We start from the raw sequence: 21,888 nt of genomic DNA on the forward strand, positions 1-21,888 counted from the left end.
GGGGCAGCGCTTGCCTTTTGTGTGTGTGTGTGTGCAAAGGACTGTCCACGTCAGAAAGCAAGACACAACAAGGGGGCGAGAGCTATGTTTTAATAGCAACCACAAGGCCCAAATGACAGTACATAAATTACAGCACAAAACCATCATCTTCATCACCGGCCAGGAAGGTGGGGCAGCCAGCCCTGCCCTCCCCCCTCCCACGTTCCCATGTCACAGCAGTAGTAAGGTGAGGAGAGGGTATTCTCGGGACAGCTAAAAACAGTTCTAAAAAACAGCCAGTGGAAAACAGATGACAAAAATGTTTTCCTAGTTGACGGTATGAGCAGCCAGAGTTTGTTCTATTAAAAATGAGGTAAACCGCCTTCCTCTGTTGCCCCCCCCCATGCAAACGCTCCAAGTGCCCCCCCCCGCCTACTGCTTGCCCAGGGCTTTGTCCAGGTTGTTCTTAATGGCGTCCAGAAAATCAGTGGTGTTCACAAAGTGCTCGTTCAGCTTCACACTGGAAATGCAGAAAAGAGGAAGGAAGGTTTCGTCAGGGAGGAGGAAGAGGAGGAGGGAAACCCCCACAGCGGCCAAACTCCTCTCTGCCCCAAGCCCACGAAGGACAGGAACTGCTAGGCCCCCCACAGGCCCCCCCACCCCCAATCACTTAGGTATTCTGCCCCCCCCCCATCCCCAGACTTACTTGCTTAGTCCTCCATGGATGCAGCCAGCTAAGTCCTTTGTCATGGTCCCCCCCTCCACGGTTGCAACACAGACCTTCTCCAACGTCTGAGCAAACCTAATAGGTGAGCAGGGTGAAAGGAAGGGTGGGACCATTGCCTGCATCAAGGAGGGGCGGGGCCATTCCACCCAACCCACTACGGGCAACTGCTGCTCTCAGCGACCAGCCAGGCTAAGGCCAGTCTCCCATGGAAAGCAAGCCAGATCCACTCCCTGCCTCATGTCGGGCACCCTGGGCCACCGGCTGCCTCTTCTGCTCTGCTGGTGCTAAGTCGTCCTCTCTGGGTACCCAGAGGACGGCATGGTTCGGACTACTGCCCCCATTGCAGCATGTCGGTCGCTCGCACGCATGTCCAATGCACCTGTACTTCCACATTCCTGGTGCTGTGCCCAGCACCATCCCAATTCCTGCAGCAGTTCTGGACCCCAATCCTGCTGGACCCACTCCTTACTTGATGAGATCAGGATTGCCGTCCAGTTTGCCTCGGTGCTCCAGGCCACGCGTCCAGGCAAAGATGCTGGCAATGGGGTTGGTGCTAGTGGGGTTGCCCTGTGGGAGTGGGGGAGAATCAACCTTGAGTTCCGTGTGGGCAAAACCTCCACCAGGACCATCCAGACCAACCAAGTGAGGCAAGAAAGGGATGTATCACACTTGTCGACAACAGGGAGCACAAACCCCCATTGCCTTCCTTCGGTCCCAGGGGGGCTCTCCCCCCCCCCTAAAATGGCCATTCAGCTTCCCCACCTTCTGGTGCTCCCTGTAATGGCGAGTGACTGTGCCGTGAGCTGCCTCTGCTTCAATGGTCTTTCCATCCGGGCAGACAAGGACAGAAGTCATCAAGCCCAGCGAGCCAAATCCTAGAAATGAAGCCAAACTTCTTTCAGAAGCCCCTGCAAACCTCATCTCCCTGCTGCAGAGAAAGCACCCTGATGCAGCCAGCATCACAAGGGAGTGCTCCGTCAAGGGACTAAGCCTCTCCCACCCTACACACACCCATCCTAAAGGCCAGCTTTCTTGCAGCCGAAAAATGAATGTTCACCTTGAAGAGCAACTGACATACGGCCTACAAAGTCACAGTCACTCAGTCTCTGTCTACATGAGGATGCTTAAATGTAGGGATTTACAACGTTAGCCAGGAAGCGTAGTTTAAAAAGACAGAGCCAAAGGCTCTGTCAATTTCATCTCTATACACCAGGGTAGTTTACAAAGACAGAGCTGGCAGAGAGCCTTCTCCGGGTTTGTTAATTTCATCGCCTCCCCAAAGGCTCTGTCAATTTCACCTCCCTTTCAGGGGAAGATGAAATTAACAAACCCTCTGAGGAGCAATCTCCGCCTGCTCTGTCTTTTTAAATTACCCTAGTGTAGAGAGATGAAATTGACAGAGGCTTTGGCTGTGTCTTTTTAAACTATGCTTCTCAGCTAACATTGCATCTCCCTACACTTGAGCATCCCCTATGTAACATGTCTCTTGAAGAAAGACTCTTGGTGCGAGAGCCAAGAGAGAACGAACAACTTAAGCTGTCTTGTACCAGATCGGGACCTTGGTCCATCAAAGTCAGTATTGCCTATGGGCAACAGCTCTCCAGAATCTCAGACCTTTCACATCTCCTACTGCCTGGTCGTTTTTCAGGTTGGGAGATGCTGGGCATTGAACCTGGGACTTTCTGCATGTCAAGCAAGTGTCTAAGATTCTCCGAAAGAAGTACAATAAGGGGGAATCCAGATCTGGGACACCAATTATGGGGAGGTGAGCAAGGGTCACACTGGAAGGTGGGCAGTATGAAAGTTCTTGCAGTGCCTGGTACACCACCCACACACACACTCAGCGCAAAATCTCTCATCTCAGAGGCCTTTAGGAATGCTGGTTTTATCCAGTCCCAGTCAATTCTTTATTGGAGAGTTCCGGAGTCAGACGGGAAGCTGTGTGTGGCCAAGCTCGCGCAGCCACACAGCACAGGGGTGGCCCTGGGCAAAGCTGACCCCCTGCTAGGGCCACCCTTTCAGAATGGGACACATCCCTCCAGCGACGTACCTTGGGCCAAGATGTCGGACTGGACATCCCCATCATAATTCTTGCAAGCCCAGACAAAGCCCCCCACTGACTTCAGCACCTGGGCCACCATGTCATCGATGAGCCGGTGCTCGTACCAGATCCGGAGTTTGTCAAATTCGGTCTTGTAGTGCCTGGCAGGGAGAAGAGAGGGCTGCAGTCAAAAAAAGCATGGGCTGTAGATTTAGCTTCTTTTAAATTCTGCTTTACATGTTTTAAAGGTGTTGTCTGTATGCTTTTTTGTTTTACTGTAAGCTGCCTCAGGGTCCTTTGGGAGCAAGGTAGGATGCAGTCAGTGTGGTGTAGTGGTTAGTGTCAGACGGCTCTGGGAGACCCCGGCTTGCATCCCCTCTACCCTGGAAGCTTGCTGGGCGACCTTGAGCCAGTCAGACACTTGCAGTCCAAACTACCTTGCAGGTTTGTTGTAAGGACGGAGGAGCAGAGAATGTTGTAAGCTGCCTTTGTGTCCCCATCAGGGAGAAAGGTGGGGTAGAAATAAATAAAGGTTGCAAATAAAAACTGGGAGGTTCTAAGAAAAGGGCAGCCCCAATCCGGCACACACTGACCACCCCTGCAGCAAGAAAAAGCTGCAGCGGGTGGTGCCAAGGATCCCAGCGAGCCACGCTGGAGAGGGAAACGCTGCCCACCCCACCAGAGCACAGGCCAAGAGGGAGCCGGAAGAGCTTACTTGTCAAAGACCTCCTGGAAGATGTCCTTGAAGCGCCCATCGTAGCCCTTGAGGATGGTGTTCTTGGTGCTCAGGTAAAGGGGCCACTTTTTCTGGATGGCGTACTGGAAGCAGCTATGAGCAAAGCCTGAAATGGACTGCAGGGGGCAGACAGGCCCTCGGTGAGAGACGCTCAGGAAGCAAAGCATGGCCCCCTCCCCAGCCTCGTGATTCAGAGCGGAGGGCCTCCGTAACAGTCACTTCAGTTGTGCTTCAGAACGGGAGACCGCAGACTCCCTAGGCAAGGTTCTAACCAGGGCTTTTTTTGAGGGGGAACGCGGGGGAACGGAGTTCCAGAACCTCTTGAAAATGGTCACATGGGTGGTGGCCCCGCCCCCTGATCTCCAGACAGAGGGGAGTTGAGATTGACCTCCGCGCTGCTGGAGATCTAAGCTCCCCTCTGTCAGGAGATCAGGGGGTGGGGCCACCGGCCATGTGACCATTTTCTCCGAGGGCAACCCACTGAGTTCCACCACCTCTTTCCCCAGAAAAAAAGCCCTGGTTCTAACACAAGATTCAGGTATGCCACCACCCTCCAAGGCTGCGGGCTTCTGCAAGCCAGAGCCAACCAGCAATGCCCTCACCTCGTCGGTGTTGTACATTCCCATGCCGACACCCCCGCCGGGGAAGTTATACACCTCCCACTCCTTGGGTCCACTGCCGTCCTTGGGAGTGAAAACCATCTTGAACGTCCCAGGCTTGTCCACAACAAAATCTGTGGCTTTGTACTGTAAAGCAAAGTCCCAAAGATTAGGAAAGCCCAACAAATCCAGAAGGCTCCCATCTCCACCAGCTGACCCCCAATTATCCTCTTCTCTCACCCTTCTACACTCTCTCCCTATAGTGGCCCACTACGCAGGCTGTCCACAGAAGTAATTCTCTTTTCCTTGGCACAATGGAATATTGTGCAGAATGTGAATACGAGAGAATTACACTATAAATGAGTCTCTGGCCCACACAGGCAAGTGCCCAGGATGTGCGCCATCTGTATGGGCACAATTCCAGCCTCTTTTCCTCACTTGCATTCTTGCAAAAGCACAATGTTGGGTTCTGCAGAAACAGTCAAAACGACACACATTTGTGCAAAAGAGCCAACCTGCGTCCATCAGCACACATTATTTTGACTGCAGCAAATTTGTCTAGGTGGATAGACAGATGGGAAGCCACCCATGTCCAGGCCATAAAAACACAAATGCCAAGAAATGGAGGGAGACAGACCACCTACCGCTCCCCATCAAAGGGTGCGCAACCTCTACCTCTGTGGTCATCTTCTCTCATAGACCAGCTGTACTTTTCACGGCATGCACTTTCCCACAGGTCCACTCCCCTCCAACCAACCTGGTCGCCATGGGCATGTCTGCCAATGGTGATAGGCTTCGTCCAACCTGGGACCAGGCGAGGAATGTTCTTGCAGATGATTGGTTCTCTGAAGACGGTCCCACCCAGGATATTCCTGATAGTGCCATTCGGGCTCTTCCACATTTTCTTCAGCTTGAACTCTAGGAAGATTGGAGGGAAGAGGAAGTGAGGTCAGAGGGAGAGCAGGTTTCCATCACTCCAGAACCAGCTTCTGACTTTCAGCAGCAGCGAGCAACCTCTCAACCTTGGCCCTTCCTAGAGAAAACAGGAAATCTTTCTCCAGGTATCCAGGGGCTGTGGTTTATACTACTACGTACAGCTCATGCTGCAAGTAGGATCCTATCATTTATTATGTAAGTATGTATGTATGTACAGTCTGTCTTGCCCACTGAGACCCAAGCTGAATTACGCAGTGTAAGTCAATACAATCAAAAGCCGGGATGTTGAATAAACAATGCAATAGGGTATGCAAATACAAAATCTGCATAAATTTGAAAACAAGCTGAAATCTAATACAGAGCCAAAACAATGCTGACCCAAAGCATAAGTAATTTAACCTGACATATTAAGCAGTGTGAAAATGACCCACTAAGAAGGAACATTATTTTCAGCAAGAGAGTATACGTTAGCTTCGTCTATTGTCCCCATCTCTTTAACAAAGCACCTCTTTGAAATATTTCCTTACAGTACAGTTCTACATGGGTAAAAAAGTCTTCCTGAATAATTCTCCTTTGCATAGTTTGCAGAAAGCCAGGCGCCTGCTTGATTTCGTCAGGCAGGCCATTCTGTTCATATGTAATTCTTGCATAATTTAACTTAACATGTCAATACTTGTTTCAGTTCTCTTTTCAGGTTGGTTCCAGATTTGTGCAATACAAATCTTACTGCAATGTTGATCGGGATGTCCCATCCAGTTGATTGAATTGACTTGCCTCGAGTCCCAGTAAGAAAGGTGGACTATAAATAATGTAAATAAATACATACCGAAATGCTCCCTTCCCAGGAAAGCTGTTTGCATCACCTGGAGTTCATGGCACTGCAGGCACGTCCACCGCCACCTCCCGCCCCATGAGGCACCTGCTCTCACCTGGACAGACTGGATGGCCCTGATCTCAGGATGAGGTGTTGCCCTACAGGCTCTGTATATTTTTCTGGACTCTAAGACATGACCTGGCCCTGCATTCTCCACCTACCTTCCACTCGTGCCTCATCCGGGGTGATGGTGGCACACTTGACAGCCACGCTGTACTTCTGCGTAGCCAGTGCAGAGTCGATGGTGACCTGGTCGTCTGTCTGGTCCCGATGGGGCAGGCCCAAGTCAAAGTACTTCAGCTGAACATCCACATTGGATAGGATCAACTGTGGTGGGAGCCAGGAGAGATCTACTGAGGACAAGTACATGCACCCTCGCTGCAGAAATCGGCAGGTCACCCAACCAACAGCAGTGAGCACAAAGACCCACAAGCCTCAGGCCATGTGATCATAGACACCTTAGAGGTTCCATGTTACCAAGGGCCCTGCCCACGCGATCAGTTTATTTACATACACAACCTTTTAATTACTTGCACAAGTCACATGCCTTCCTTCAAAACAGCATTTCTGTTGCAGTAATGACATCGTTTTACAAGCCCAACACATGAACACCTGAAGTTGGATTTTACTGAATCAGACCATCAGTCTATCGAGGTCAGTATTATCACCGCTGTCTGGGGTCTCCGGCAGAGGTCTTTCAGACCACCTCCTACCTGATCCATTTCACTGGAGATGCTGCCAAAGACTGAACCTGGGGCTTTCTGCATGCAAAGCAGAGGCTTTGCCACTTGAGCGAAATGGAGAAAGGTCATGTTCCACCACCACATACTCATTGTCAAGGTCACAGGTGGGTTGCATGAGTGGCCGAACAGCAACCTCTTTGATATACTGCAATGTTATCAATGATGTTCCAACACTGCAAGAGAAGAACATCTCTCCAACCCACTCAATTAAACTTTTGCTAGAACACTCCCAGTTCCAGGAATCCAAGCTCATTCGCCTGACCTCAAAGTGGCCATGCTCCCATCTTCCTTCTGTTAATTGCCCTTTACTTTTCCCACACCCACAGGGCATGTTTTAAACACGGCCACGCCATAAATGTATATAATATTATGATACTGACGCAAGCTGAGAGAAAAAGACATTATAGCAGTTTAGCTGAGTTATACATCAACTCACATTTGTGGCAGTGGTGAAAAAAGAGATCTCTGCTAAGAATTATTAGAGGAAAGGCTGAATACAAAACTGCTGGTATTGCAATGCCCTTTTTGTGTTGCAGCCTCATTGGGAATACTGGTATGCATACAACCATCTGTGTCTGGGGAAGACAAATGGAGCTTTCTCTGCATTCCTGAAGCCTCTGCGACCCCCAGAAATACTGTTTCCAGGTTTGCTGGATTGTGCGGAGGAATAGCCATTCGGGTAAGTGGGCTGAATTGAGGAGGAGCAAGGGGATGAACTAAACCCCCCTTCTGAGAGAAGTGATGCTTGCAGAAGGAATAATTTCACCTCCTGGTCCCTTCTCACACCAGCTTCCAACCTGCACAGCTATTCCTCTGCACGGGTCCCCCAACCCTGCAAATCATTTCCCCATGTATCAAAAAAGATACTGCAGAGCACAAAAAAGTGCAGACGAGAGCAAACGTGACGGTTAAGGGCTTGGAGTGCCTTTCCTATGCGGAAAGAGCAAGGAGTCAGTTTAGAAAGAAGACAATGAGGGTCACGGTAGAGGTTTATAAAATCAATCATGGTGTGGAGAAAGTGTTAGAGCTTTGTCTCCTCTCCAATAATATTACAACTCAGGGGCAGCCAATGAAGTTGACGGGCACTGGGATCAGGACAGAGAGAAAAAAAGGAGGGATAATTTTGCCATCAAGTTGCCACTGACCTATAGCAACCCCGTAGGGTTTTCAAGGCAACAGACATTCAGAGGAGGTTTGCCATTGCTTGCCTCTGTGTATTGACCCTGAACTTCTTTGGTGGGCTCCTGTCCAAGAGCCAGTTTGGTGTAGTGGTTAAGAGCGCGGGACTCTAATCTGGAGAGCCGGATTTGATTCCCCACTCCTCCTCTTGAAGCCAGCTGGGTGACCTTGGGCTAGTCACAGCTCTCTGGAGCTCTCTCAGCCTCACCTACCTCACAGGGTGTTTGTTGTGGGGATAATAATGACATACTTTGTAAACCGCTCTGAGTGGGCATTAAGTTGTCCTGAAGGGCGGTATATAAATCGAATGTTATTATTATAAGTACTAACCAGGGCTGATCCTGCTTAGCTTCCAAGATCTGATGTGATCAGGCAAGCATGGACTAAGCATGGACTATCCAGGTCAAGGTGAAAAAAAAAGGAAATACTTCGTAACAAGTAATTATATTGTAGAATTCACTGCCACTGAATGTACTTTAAAAGAGATTCTTGCTCTTTTCTCCTGCTACCCATCTTGATCTTTAAAAAGGAGTTAGATTCATGGAGCTCCACGAATAGCTACTAGCCATGGTTTCATAAGGGAACCGCCATATACAAAATCAGCAAAATACTGACTACCAGCACTAGATGGCAGCATCTGGGGAAGCCCTTGACCTCTGCACCCTGTTTGTTGGTCCTTCAGGGCAAATGGTTATAAACCAGCATGCTGGGCCAGACAGAGCACCTATCTAATCCAGCTGAGAGCATCTCCTGTTGTTGCTATTCCTTTTCAGTCCCTCATCAACGGAGTTTCAGTCTTCACAGTACCTTCTCCTTAATGAACGCCCAAATGATACGTGTCATTTCATCGCCATCCATCTCCACCACTGGGTTGGCAACCTTGATCCGTTTATCGGCATCTGCGGAAGGAGATTTGGGTTGCTGAAGCAAGAGGCCTCCAAGCAGGCCCTGTTCTGGAGCTCCCCCCCCCCCCCCGATTCAAATCCTTCCTGTCATTTGCTACCATTATCCCTTTGGCCCCATCGTGGTACAGAAAGGTGTGATCAAGGAGGCGTCAAGTTGCCCAGGAATCACAATCCGTTGCAGATACTTGGAGGGTGGGGGTGCATGCACGTGTGCAATACTTTCCTGGGCCAATCTGAGAGGTCTGACTTCCCCTTTACTCAAGAGCTTCAGCAGGGTCACGTATCCAACAACCACGTGGGACCAAGATAAACCTGGCCCAAGAAGTCACTGATGACTGAGAATGCATAATCCATCTGGCACGTCCCTCCCAATCCATATTTTGGGGAAAGGGGAACTCTATCACATTCCCTTACCTCTGGCTTCCAATCTTTTAACCAGCCACTGAGCTGCTTATCCCAACAGCCAGTTTGGTGTAGTGGCTGAGAGGGGCAAGACTCTGGGTCTGATTCCCCTCTCCTCCCCTTGAAGCCAGCTGGGTGACCTTGGGTCAGTCCCAGCTCTTTCAGGGCTCTCTCAGCCTCACCCACCTCACAGGGTGATTGTTCTGGGGATAACAACACACTTTGTAAACTGCTCTGGGTAGGTGTTAAGTTGTCCTGGCAGTATAGAAATCGAATGTTATCATTATTATTATTAAGAGTCTCCTTCCTACACTCACATATTGCTCCTCTCAGAAATCTGAAAGATTAGCAAACCTAAATAAATTGTGCCTCCTGGAGGCTTGCACATCTCTGTCTTTAGGCGTTTCACAAGTGCCAGCTGCGCTTTAAGCATTGGCGGTCCTGCCGGCGTGGCAGGCAGACAGGCCTGGCGGTGACCCTGGCAGAAGGGAAAGTGAATTAATCGCTGCCTGGCTTAGCCCACAGGTCTCACTTTCCCCGGCCATAATCCGCGTGCAAATCCAAGGCCGGGCAGGGCCTGTGCCGGGGCAGCCCGAGGGCCCGTCCGAGCCCGGCTGGCCGCGAGACAAGGTCACCCTTAGAGGACATCGGGGGCACAGGCGCGCCGCCCGCTCTCCTCTCCTCTCCGGGCAGCGGCCTGCGCCGTGCTCCGCTCCAGCCAGGTGCCAGTGCAGGGAGTCACGTCCGAGCCGGACAGGCTGCCCACGCTGCAGAGGCGGCCCCTGGAAGCCGGGGGGACGCGGGGCCGGCTCCCCGGAGAGGGCAGCCCGGCCAAAGAGCGCCATCCCCGGACCACTAGGCGCGCCCCGCGGCTGCTGGCGCTGGCTGGAGCGCGGCCGCCGAGGCAGGCGTCCCCCGAGGGGCCTTTGCGCCCTCCGCCCAAGCGCGGGGCTGCCGGCTGGGCAGGAGCGGCTCCTCCCCGGCCGGGCCCCAGCGCAGCGGGCAGCGCTAAATATAGCCCGGGGCGGCCCAGAAAGGCACGGCCGGGCTGGTGAGCTGGCGCAGAGGCAGCGGGTAGGCAGGCAGGCAGGCCGGGCTGGGCATTGCCCTGCACGGCCCGGGCGCCCCTGGGAGCCCCCCGCCCGCTCCCGCCCGCTCCCGCCCGCTGCCCTCCCGCCCCGACTCACAGTGCCGCCGCGGCGGGCGATGGGCGCTCAGCGCCGGCAGGAGCGCGGCAGGAGCGCGGCCCCAGGCCGCCCAGGCCACGGCGGGGACTGCGGCGCGGAAGCGGAGGGCCATTGCGCGGCGGAGGCAGGCGAGGAAGGAAAGGGCGGCGAGCGCGCCGGCAGCAGCCGATGGCACCGGGCGGGCGCGACAGAGGGAGCCGCCCCCCGGCCGCCTGGGTGGCCGGCCTGCCCCTCGGGCCCCGCGCCCTCGGCCCTCCTCCCCGGGGCGGGGTGGGGCGGAATCGGGGCCGGCCGGGAGACGCCGGGGAAGGAGAAGGGGGCAGGGAGGGCCGCGCCGCCGGCCGCCACGTGCGCCTTTGTTCCCTCGCCTCGCCCGCCCCTGCCGGGCAGCGCCTCCAGCCGGATTCGGCCGCTGCGCGAGGCCGGGGCGGGGCGGGCAGGCCGGGGCTGCCTCCCGCCTTCCTCTCGTGGCGCCGCCTCCGCAGAGGCCCCGGCAGGCCTCCCCGCCGTGTTTGGACAGCTGGAGCCGGGAAGGCCAAGGCCGGGCGCCGCGGCTGATAAGAAGCGCCAGCGGGGAGGCAAAGGGCAGCGGGCGCCTCGCTACTGCCCGCGGAGCTCCCGGCTGGCCTGCAGGCGCCGAAGGCAGCGCGCTGGCGGCTCGCCCTGGCCGCCTTGGCTCGCTTGGGGCCCGCGGCTGCGCCTCGCCTTCCTCTCGCCCTCGTGGCTCTTAAGCTGCGGGCCCCGCCGGCTAAGCTGGCACGGGCCTTCTCTGCCTTCTGGCCAGCCCAGAGGGGCAGGGCGAGGAAGTCTGCCTTCTTCTTTCGGGTGGGTACATAGTAGCCCCTTTTAGCATGGCACCCGTGTGGATCACAGTGGGGAAAAGATTCCTCAGCTGAATCCAGAGGGATCCTCAGGAAAAATGGTTGACCTCTGCAGTCCAGGAGTTCTTCAAACTGCAGGGTAGGCAGAGACGGTGCCCAACATTCAGGGAGGAACACAACATTCACGGCTGCCCCCTGCACCCATCTGCAAAGACTGGCTGTGGGTGTTTCGAGGCGCAGCGGCCCAGTGGTGTAGCCCCCGTGTTTTTCATGCTGGTCTCTTGTCCATGTTTTGCTGCATTGTGCATGTACAGACAGCAGCGCTTTGCTTGTCCCCTGCTATTTCTGTTGCTGGTGGTCATTTGCCTCTGGCCTGGCGCAGTGCCAGAGCTGGAGCCTGTGGACCTTGCTCTCCAGGATGACCATGTCCCCGTCCCAACTGGACCAAGGGCAACTGCTGTCTTCTACTGTACTGAAAGTTCCCCGTGTCTCTCCTGTTATCAGTGTTGAACCAGCAGTCTAGTCTACTGAACCCTGCATGTGGCAGCAGAAATCTCCATGGAGCCGAAGAATCCTCACACACTTGCCTGTGGAAGAGACTGATGCAGTGGAATGGAAAGGCATAAGGTAGACAAAGTTCACAGAGAAAAACAGCTGTAAAACAGTCATGTTTTGACCGATGCTGTTTGCAGAATCTTAGGATGTGGACAGAAGACTTAGTGAGACAGAGCCAGTCTACCGCTTGACCTGCAAATCCATGTTCTCCTTGCCAGAAGAAGAGTCTCCGTGGAGAACTCCAGTTAGCAATGCCTCTCGGAAGGAAGAACTATTGCCTCTGGTTTTAGAAGAGGCGGTGCTGAGGCCTTACTTTAAAAAGCCAGCTTTAAGTCTCTCTGGTTTAAAAATTTTCTGCCTGCTTTCTTTCCCCTAACAAGATATAGAATGGAAAATGGAATTGCAAGAATAGCATCATGAGAAAATGGAATAATTTTATGCAATAAACAAATGCAAAACCTTTGTGTAAGCCTACCTAAACATGAGCTATTGTCTGTTGGGGGGAAACCTGGGGGGAAAGGGTTAGCAGTTAGGCAAGCTGGGTGTGCTTTGAGGGAAGAAAGAAAACCTAAGCGCCTGATCCTGAAAAGTGAGTGAGAGTCCAGTCTGAGAGTGGATGATGAGAAGTAGATCCAGGGTCCAAAGGAGGGGAAAGTCCAGTGATTTCAGGTAAAGAGTGGAGAGGGGAGTCTGGAAAGTGAAGCAACCCTAAAGATGGGGAAGGAGGCTTGGGTCCAAAAACGAGCTTATACCAGCAGGTGGCTTTGCAGGGATGGGTGTAGACTTACCAAACAGAAGCTTGAAATATTGGAGAGTTTGAAAATAACTGCTCAGGATGCCCTTAGGGGGAGCTGGGGACTTGATAGCGATTGTGTAGCACGGTCAATAAAAATGCACAGCAGAAATAAGCAGCGCAGACACTTGTGTGTTTTAGCTTCTATAAAAAGAGCTTGCTACATATAAAGGTAAAAGGTTACACGGATAGAAAACAATGAATGGCTAACTACACTCCGTCTTGTTTCTTTGCTCTCTCTAACTTTTACATCTCTCTGCTCTAACTGCAACTGGACACTGCAATTGATCCCTGAGCAGTCTAGGAATCCTAATTGCCTCCCAATAAAACTGATCACCCAATAGTCAATCTTAGGGTCACCTTATTGAGCATAAACCTCCCCTTTTCACTGGAGGGAAGAACTCGACTTCCAAAGGATCTTACGCAAAGTAGCTGTCATTAGCTAAACATAAATACCAGCTTAACTCTTCCATGATGGAAGGGATCACACTCGCTAAAATACCCAGAGATCGAGTTACAAAATGAAGTCAAGATGTCAGTGAGATGGACTCAGGCTGATAATGGCTGGAGATTCTGCCTCAGATAATGGCAGAGTCCAGAGCCTCAGTCGTTGCCAGCAAGCTGGAGTCCATTATCTGTAGTTGGGGTGGGATGGAGCTCTGGGGAGACAAAAGGCCTTTTATCTATGAACTGCGTAGAGCACTTCAGCAGGTGGGTGAAAGATGGGCCTTTTTAGTGTTGGAGGGGAGATATTCCTGCCAGTTACAGAGTCCCCCAATTTAATATCAAGCTGGTTATTTTATCTTTTATCTCCGGCAGTATAGTCGAAGGATCTTGAAAGGTTAACAGCTGTGGGAGATCTGCATGCTTGGGGCGGGGTGTGTGTGTGTGTCGGTCTTGCAGGTGCCACCCTGCATAGGGGCGAAATCAACAGCTGCCTGTAGACATGCATTCTCTGTGGTGGCCCCTGTCCTTTGGAATGGCCTGCCTGGGGGAGGGGGTCAGGAGAGCCCCCACACTCTTGACCCCAAGAGCTTCTCTTTGGGGTATCCCCAGAAAACCTATTTACTTCCCCCCCCCCCACACAGCAGCTGTCCCACCTCATTCAGGGGATTTTCAACATAATTCTATAGACTTCCCGGGGGCACCCCAAAGAGAAGCTCTTGGGGCCAGAATCGGTGTTTGGACCAGACACCATGCATGTCCCTTTGAAGGGGCGATTCCCGTGTGGGGGGGTCTGATGGGGGGATAGTTTCTTTATCTGTATTTCTCTGGGGATACCCAGAGAAACACACACTTCAGTTTACACAAAAACTACGCTTTGGACCTTGTAATCTCCTAAGTGTTGGGGAGTATGATTTGTGGTGGGCCAAAGCTTCCCTTTGGGTGCAGAGCTTTTGAAATCTCATCCATACTTGTGGCTGGATTCAGGAATAAGGACCTAGGAAGTGCACATAAGGGGCTGGGAACCAACAGACTCTGCCAAGGTCACGGGCTCGGCCTTTCCCTCCTGCAGGAACCCTCCCCTGCAATCCAGGCCCCAGTGCAGGCCCTTGGGGGAAGAGCTGGCACCTGCAGCGCTGGCGGGCACTTGCCAACACCCGCCGACCTTGAGCTGGCCCAGGCCAGAGAGTGTGTCCGCCACACCTTCAAGGGCTCCAAGGCAAAGCTGCAGCAAGAAAAGTGGTCATGAGGAGTTGCCAACCTCCAGGTGGTGGCTGGAGAACTCCCAGAATTGCAGCTGCTGATCTCTGGGTCGAAGATCAGTCCCCCTGGAGAAAGTGACTGCTTTGGAGGGGGAACTCTATGGCGTTGCACCCTGCTGCGGTCCTGAAACGCACCGTCTCCAGGCATCAGCCCCAAATCTCCAGGAATTTCTCAGCAACCTGGGCCGGCCTCCATAGGCTCCTGCCTCTGGCGGCTGTGCAGACAGGCGGGGGCGCAGCGACTTAGCGGGCGGGGGTCCGGGGTCCAGTGCAGCAGGAGCCGCCCGCTGCCCCCTCCCCGACATCAGCGCTGCTCGGACGGCTCCAGACGGCGCGGGCAGCGGCGTCCGCCAAGGGAAAGGCGGATAAGGTTGGGCGGTAGTGGGGGGGGGGCGTGAAGGAGGAAAAGGCTGCGGCACCACCAGGACAAAGGAGCCCCGAGACGGACTGGGCGTTTCACTGCCGAACCGGGAGGGGGCGTTCTTGGGCGGCCCAGGAGGTGCAACGCAAGCCGTGCGGAGAGCGAAGGCGGCGGGCTTGGGCTGTGCGCGCCCCAGGGCGGTTTGTCCCTCGGGGGCGAGCGACGCTCCTGCAGCCCGTTTCCTAGGGTCAGAGTTGGGCCCCCTTCTTACTGCCGCCAGCTATGGGGTGGGACGGCAGAAAACCAGTCAAGTTTGCTACAGGATTGCCAACAGCCTGGAGGAAAGCGTCCGGTCTCATTAATGGAGACGGAAGGGACTGTTACCCTGACTTGGGTAGCCCAGGCAAGTCCCATTTCAGATCTCAGCCTCGGTTAGTAATTGGATGGGAGACCTCCAGCAAAGAGCAGGGTTGCAGAGGCAGCCAAAGGCAAGCCACCGCTGTTAGTCTCTTGCCTTGAAAACCCGGAGCTGGGGGGGGGGGGCGTCACCATAAGCAAGCTATGACTTGACAGCACTCTCCATCACGAAGCATGCGTGCAGGCCCTGACCCAGAGAGCCCAGGCAAGCCTGATCTTGTCAGATCTCAGAAGCTAAGTAGGGTCAGCCTTGGTTAGTACTTGGATGGGAGCCCTCCAACAAATACCAGTTACAGAGGCAGGCCATGGCGAACCACCTCTGTTAGTCTCTTGCCTTGAAAGCCCAGCAGGGGTCTCCATAAGTCAGCCATTACTTGACGGCACTTTCCACCCCCAATGGGAAGTTATCGAACAGGCGGTGTTACTTCCCTTCATACCATGAAAAGCTTCAACTGCCCATTTCCAGCATTCAGCCTCTGTTCAGTGACAGGACATTTTTCTCCGGGCCTGTTGGCAACCATAGGTGGAGGCACTTGGCCTTGGAGGACAAGGCAGGCAGATATCTGCAGTGCCCTGTGCTTAACCTGGCTATGCTGAAAGGGAACTTGAAGTTGTGAGGGTCATAGGTCCAGTGGAGTTAGGCGACCAGTAGCACCTTCAAAACTAACCAACTTAATTGTAGCATAAGCTTTGGAGAACCACTGCTCTGCATCTGACGAAGAGAGCTGTGGTTCTCGAAAGCTTATGTTACAATAAAGTTGATTAGTCTTAAACGGTGCTACTGGACTCTTTAATATTCATTCCCAGCCGTCGGTGCACCAGCTGGGAATGAATGCTTGGCTTGGGATGGAGCGCGCAGCGCTGGGAAAGGGCAAGCGCAGCCAGTGTGGCAGGGGAAGGCCCGCCTGTTTTGCCTCCCTCTGCTGCACTTCTGCACAGAGAAGGTCGCGAGATCGATCCCTGGCGCCACCTGCGAAAATGAGCACAAACAGGAAATGAGCACCTGCCAGCAAAGCCCCTCCCCCTTCCTAGAGCAGCCCGCCGCCCGCCTTCAATCGCTGGGCAGACAGACAGGAGGGGGCGTGACCTCACCCTTGCTCGCCCGCCTCCCAGTTCCCTGCCGCGGCGCACGTGCCTTTCTATGTACGCATGCGTCACGCTCTTCTCGCTGGGCTCCTCTTTCTTCCCCCCTCCCTCCCCTCGCGTGGTCATGCGCACGCGGAAGGTCGCCGCTGAGTTCAGACGCGGTCTGTCATGACAGGCGGGTAACGGTTTGGAGGATTTGATTCAGCAGCGGGCAAGAACTGAGAAAACAGATTTTTGAGAAAACAGATTTTTTTGTACAAACCTTTCTACATACAAAAATGAAAAATTCTTTTACCATACAAAGTCATAAAACATTTCAAATTGAACAGCTGCATAAAACTAACACAAAACAGTACCAAAGAGCGAGAGTCAGTAGCACCCATAAGACTAACACAATTTTTTGTAGGGTGTGAGCTTTTGTGAATCACAGCTCACTTCTTCAGGTACTAAGAGTCCAGCAGCACCTATAAAACAAACAAAAGTTTTATGGTATGAGCTTTCCTGAGTCAGCACACTTCTTCACACTGCTACTCATCTTAAAACAGTACCTTTATGAACCAGTACAACTTTTATACACAAATTCTAAAGCATTCTGAAGTATTTTAGCTCCATGAAACATTAGATATAAACATTACACATTAAATATTATTTGTTGAATATTAAATATTCACCATTCAATACTGATCCTTGGATATTAAACACCCTTAACTGAGGAAGAAGCCTGGCGGAGAAGGAAGGGGACAGTTTGAAATACAATTTTCGTTGCAACTGTGCGGAAATGAAATCCTGCCCTCAAGTCATAGCTGACTTATGGCGACTCTAGTAGGGTTTTCATGGCAAGAGACTACCAGAGGTGCCTGGCCATTGCTTGCCTCTGCAACCCTGGTCTTCATTGGAGGTCTCCCATCCAATTACTAAGTAAGGCCAAGCCTGCTTAGCTTCTGAGCTCTGAGAGGATCAGGCTCACCTAGGCTGTGTATTCCCCAGATAGTTCCAGGATATGGGGAAGGCCTCCTTATTGTGCCAGTTTAGGGGGGGGGGAATGTCTTCCCTGCTTTGATGCTACTTTTGGTTGTGTGCCCCTCAGATGATAGGAATCAACAAGATTAACACACACACCCCGCCCAACGTTTAGTGTGTGAGTGTGTGTAATTCAATTAACAATTTGAATTAACAGTTTATTCAATAAGTTTATCTTTTATAGGATTTAGATGTTGGGTTTAGATTCATATATGTTCCAGATGACAGCTGATGACTGAGCAGTGGAAGACTGCTCCACTGCCCCCAGTTAGAGCAGGCAACAAGCTGCTAGTCCCTGTTGCTGTCGAACCGAACAACTTTTCAACTGCCTAAGGCATACTGACTGGTTTCACCCTCCTTCAGTTTCAACAACAATGTGAAATTGTCAGAAGTCACATTCTTTGTATGCATTATGTTCACAATAAACACCTGTTAATGTTCACAATAAACATAAATAAACAAAAATAATGTTCACAATAAACACCTGCTCAGGCATGGATGATCTGTTTGCCTTACATCTTTTTGGACCAAACCTCACTCCCACCACCCACCCCATTTAATAGGTTTATTATGCATCACCAGGTCTTAAAGTCATTGCTTTGCATGCCAAAAGTCCCAGGTTTGATTTTTATGTATTTATTTGTGTTATTTACACGGTGTTAGTCCAGTCAATTTTGAAGACATTTCAATAAACAATGTAATAGGATATATAATTACAAATTCTAAGATTCAAACATTAAACAACATAGAACTACCCATTAGGCTCATACTTAAAGCAACAGTACATAGTAATAAAGTCTATGGATCTTATCTCTTTACTAATACATCTTTTCCTTACAGTACAGACTTCCAATCTGAGTAAAAAGCCCTTTTGAATAATCCAGGTTGATCCAGGGTATCTCCAGTTCCCAAAATTTCAGGTGGCAGGATCTCTGAAGAAGTCCTTTCTAGATTCAGTAAAACATTTGCAGGCTCAGTAGAACAATAACTCTTGGGCTGATTTCTCTTGGGATCTGATTTATGCTGACCTCTATTAACATTTCCCCACCCTCCACTTTTTCTTGTTTGTAACAAGCCTTTCTTCTTTGTTTGTCTGTTTGTCAGCTATCCTTTAAAGATGGGTTGCCTTTCCCTGCTTTCTTCTGCACAGATCATGGACAGGAGAGGCATGTGTCTAGTGGGGCAGGGAGGATTCTACTCAGCAACTAACCTTTCCACTTCGGCAAAAAAGAACTCCTGAGAACTTTTTCCTCTGTAGTGAAAGAGCTCTTCTGGCTGCTGCTTCCTGAGCGGGTGGAGCTTTGCCCCTGAATGTGAAACCGGCCCCGCCCAGTAGCTACAGATTTTTTTATCAATATATCTGGAGAGAGGAGAGAGTAGAAAAGACAAGTTGCATACTGCTGAAACACCTGCACTATTCCACCCCCATGGGGCTGTCCCTTTCCGCCTCCATGGGGGAATTTTGGACAGCCCTGCATAAGCTCAGCTCTCTGGCCAATGCTGGGATTCAGGTCTGTGCGGCAAAAAATGTTGTCATCCCCCTCCCCGTGCTAGGTAGAGGTTGCCCAAAGTTCCACTTGGGGAGATGAGGAAAGCATTTGTGGGCAGTCCCTTATTGATCACTATTTGGGACTAAGCTCCAGCACCCAGAAGGGGTCAAGGGATGAGCCCTGGCCCTGCAGTTGCCCCCTGGGAGTCCAAGGTTTATTCTCTGCTTTCTACTCATAGCCTGAGGCAGCCCCTCTTGCTCTCTGCCGCCCAGACCTCCAGGCAGCTTTGCTGTGCCTTTACCTAAGCAAAGGAGAGGGCCCAAGAACTGGAGCAGCTTGACTCTTGGGCAGGGAGCAGACCAAATGTTCCATTTGGTGGGGTGTGTGTGTGTGTGGGGGGTGGACGTCTGCTTAGCCATTCTGGAAAGGAAGGAAAACCAGGGGCAGCACACCACAAAGGTGCTGTGAGACGCCAAGAGTGTGCTCTGTAAGAGGGCAGAGCTTTGCCCTCTTAATGGGATTTGCCCTGACAGTCACCCTGTTAGGGAGACAGCTGCCTATTGGGGACCTGCGGCACAGAGAGAAGGAGCTGCCCAAAATTACACAGGTGGACCCACCTCTCTTCCAGCTGGCACTTGGCTCCTATTCTGGTTACAGTACAGCTCCTCTCCTTGCCTCTGGAAACAGCAACATCCAGGGATGCTGGCAGCGGGCCAAGAACCCTCTGTTTGGAGGTGTCCGTGCAGTGAGCAGACCTGACCCCGATTCACCCAGTCTGCACTGGCTTGACAAGGGTTCCGTTCAGTGATGCTGTAAACCGGGCCCACCAGCTGGAGGGGAAGTTCTCTTTTCCCTACAGGGCTGGCACTGTGGACCACTTGGGGAGGGGAGGTCAGCAGAGGCTTTTGCCCTGAGTTTTGCCCACTCCTTGCTGGCGTAACTGGAGCAAGCCAGATCCCCTCCCAGGTCTTCTGAGCCCTTCCTCTTGGGCCATTTCCCTGAAATCATGGCTTCTGGCAGCTTCTGTCTATTCTGTTCTCCCCCCTACACACACTGTCAGGAACCTTTTCTCCCAAATGTGTGTGTTCAGTGACCTGGTACCTTGACCCCCTCACAGGTTTTCAGCTGTCACAACCCAGGGCCATTCTCTCAGGCTTCTGTTGCCATGGCAAAAGATGTCTCTGTCACTAGTAACTGGTTGCTGTGGTAACTGTTGGACGGGTGCCTGTTGGTGGTTTTTCAAGGGGCCTCTGCTTGCTGAGTCCTGTTGCTGCTTTCCTCTCCGTCCTGCTCCAGCATGCCAGAGCCAGGTCTCCTCGCCCAAAGGACAAGCACAGGGGACGGAAGCCCCTTGCCCTTTTGCGGCACAATTTGTTGTTGCCCCTTGAAGTAAGGACGGAGTAATGGCTGTCCCTGGAATGGGCTCCCCGCAATGGCAAGAACGGGGGATTGAGGATTGGCTCAACCCCACCTTCGACCTGCTCTGCCAAGCCGCATGCCCTTGCTGAGCAGCCCTCTCCTCTCTCAGGAGCCCTGGCGCTCTCTCCTCCCTCAGGGCTCCGTCCATGATGGCTTCCTCCGCTCCTTGGTCTTAGGTGGCACTGCCAGCATCTTCCACTGCGAGGAAGTGAATGGGATCCAATCAGTTAATAAAATTTGCACAGCACTTCCAGTAACTAGGGCTACTGCTGCTTATTAGATCATGAGGAACTTGCGTTGTACAAAAAAGAAGATCCAGCAGACTATGATATTTTTCATGTGTTGGGCCCAGGGCTTTTTTTCAGGGGGAACGTGGCGGAACGGAGTTCCGGCACCTCTTGAAAATACTCGGCAATAGTGCTTGAAAATAATATGATTTCAAAGAATCCCATGTGTTTCTTCCTCATTTCCCTCTTGAGAGTTCCACCACCTCTTTTCCCAGAAAAAAAAACCTTAGTTGGGCCAATAACTATTTGGGATAGCTCCATAATTGCCATGGTGGCCGAGAAGACTTGAGAACAGCCAGACAAGGGAGCAGACTGCCTGCGAGTCCTCAGCTTTCAACACCACCTCTAACAAATTAGCCTAGGGGGTGTGTGCAGGTAAGCTAGGTGGACAGGAAAGCAGCAGTAGCCCTAGTCTGTCTCTAGTACCAACACAAAGAACGGTGCTAGCTTGGGAGTTTGGGGAGAGAACCGCAGAAATGGGAATGTATTGATTGAATTGCCAAGGAAAGGCAGTACACTGGGCAGAATACTGACTGAATTCATGGGACCAGCCGGGGCTTTTTTTCTGGGAAAAGAGGTGGTGGAACTTAGTGGGTTGCCCTTGGAGAAAATGGTCACATGGGCTGGTGGCCCCGCCCCCTGATCTCCAGACAGAGGGGAGTTGAGATTGCCCTCTGTCTGGATATCAGGGGGCGGGGCCACCAGCCCATGTGACTATTTTCAAGAGGTTCCAGAACTCCGTTCCACCGCGTTCTCGCTGAAAAAAAGCCCTGGGACGAGCACAAAGACAAAGTTAGAAAACTGAAGTCATGACACCGAGTCAAACCTTTGGCCGGAATTTTGGGACAATGGGAAGACTTGAATCGGATGTTCCCAGCTGTCACAAGACGCTCAAATATGAATTGTGTTAAGTAACTCATGATTGCATTACCATGTAAAGGACAATACGGGGAGCGGTTTCTCTGTCTACTAGCCAGGTGTGGCTTAATTGCTTTAGCACAACTATTACAACTTGCCCTCCTTGATTTCTTTCGCCAAAAAGTTGTTGTTTTTGGAGAAGGATCTATCTGGGGACACAATGCATGATGATTATCCCCCATGCTCTATGTTTGCCTCCTGGGTAGAGTTAAAAAATACTGGACAGAGGGAACCATGCATGCGCTCCTGGCCCTGGCATGAAGACATCACTTCTGGAACTGATGTCATCTGCCACATGCAGTGGCAGCTAGGCTGCTTTAGCAAGGGACTTGACTTCCGGAGAGCCTGCTTGCCCTTGCCTCTGCCTGCCCAGCCCTGTAGGGCCACCACTGCAGCAGCAGCCTTTTCAGCTCATTTGCGGGGCAAGGTGGCAGGGCACGGGCAAGCAGGCTGGTCATTCCCCTGTCACACAGGGGGCTTGATGAGTGGGCTGGGCAGGTGAGCGAGTGAGCAACAGAGCTCTGGACGCACTGCAAGGCCAGATCAAAAAGAGTCCAGTAGCACCTTTAAGACTAACCAATTTTATTGTAGCATAAGCTTTTGAGAATCACGTTCTCTTCGTCAGATGCATGGAGGGCAGAAGGAAACTGGCCAAATATAGAGGGGGGGGGAAGGGAGGAAGGAGGAGAGGGGGGATGTAAACAACT

General features: G+C 52.1%; 1 protein-coding gene across 1 annotated transcript; it reads right to left on the reverse strand.

The window, feature by feature from the left end:
• Positions 1-76: 76 nt before the first annotated feature.
• On the reverse strand, positions 77-10,688 carry IDH2 (isocitrate dehydrogenase (NADP(+)) 2). The gene is made up of 11 exons (XM_055002608.1): positions 10,309-10,688; positions 8,622-8,713; positions 6,054-6,219; positions 4,840-5,000; positions 4,086-4,229; positions 3,463-3,599; positions 2,757-2,908; positions 1,469-1,581; positions 1,176-1,273; positions 686-781; positions 77-499 (listed from the first exon to the last, which is right to left on the reverse strand). The coding sequence occupies exons 1-11, from the start codon at positions 10,418-10,420 to the stop codon at positions 412-414; spliced, it is 1,359 nt and encodes a 452-aa protein (XP_054858583.1). The 5' UTR covers positions 10,421-10,688; the 3' UTR covers positions 77-411.
• Positions 10,689-21,888: the final 11,200 nt, after the last annotated feature.

This window comes from Eublepharis macularius, chromosome 18 (assembly GCF_028583425.1).
Source record: "Eublepharis macularius isolate TG4126 chromosome 18, MPM_Emac_v1.0, whole genome shotgun sequence".
In the NCBI taxonomy this organism is placed as follows: Eukaryota; Metazoa; Chordata; class Lepidosauria; order Squamata; family Eublepharidae; genus Eublepharis; species Eublepharis macularius.

Coding starts and splice junctions, on each gene's coding strand:
- IDH2 (XM_055002608.1), bottom strand. CDS start 10,420: ATGGCCCTCCGCTTCCGCGCCGCAGTCCCCGCCGTGGCCTGGGCGGCC. Junction 5,001..6,053: donor GGATGAGGCACGAGTGGAAG/GTAGGTGGAGAA, acceptor CAATCTTCCTAG/AGTTCAAGCTGAAGAAAATG. Junction 782..1,175: donor GGCAATCCTGATCTCATCAA/GTAAGGAGTGGG, acceptor CTCACCTATTAG/GTTTGCTCAGACGTTGGAGA.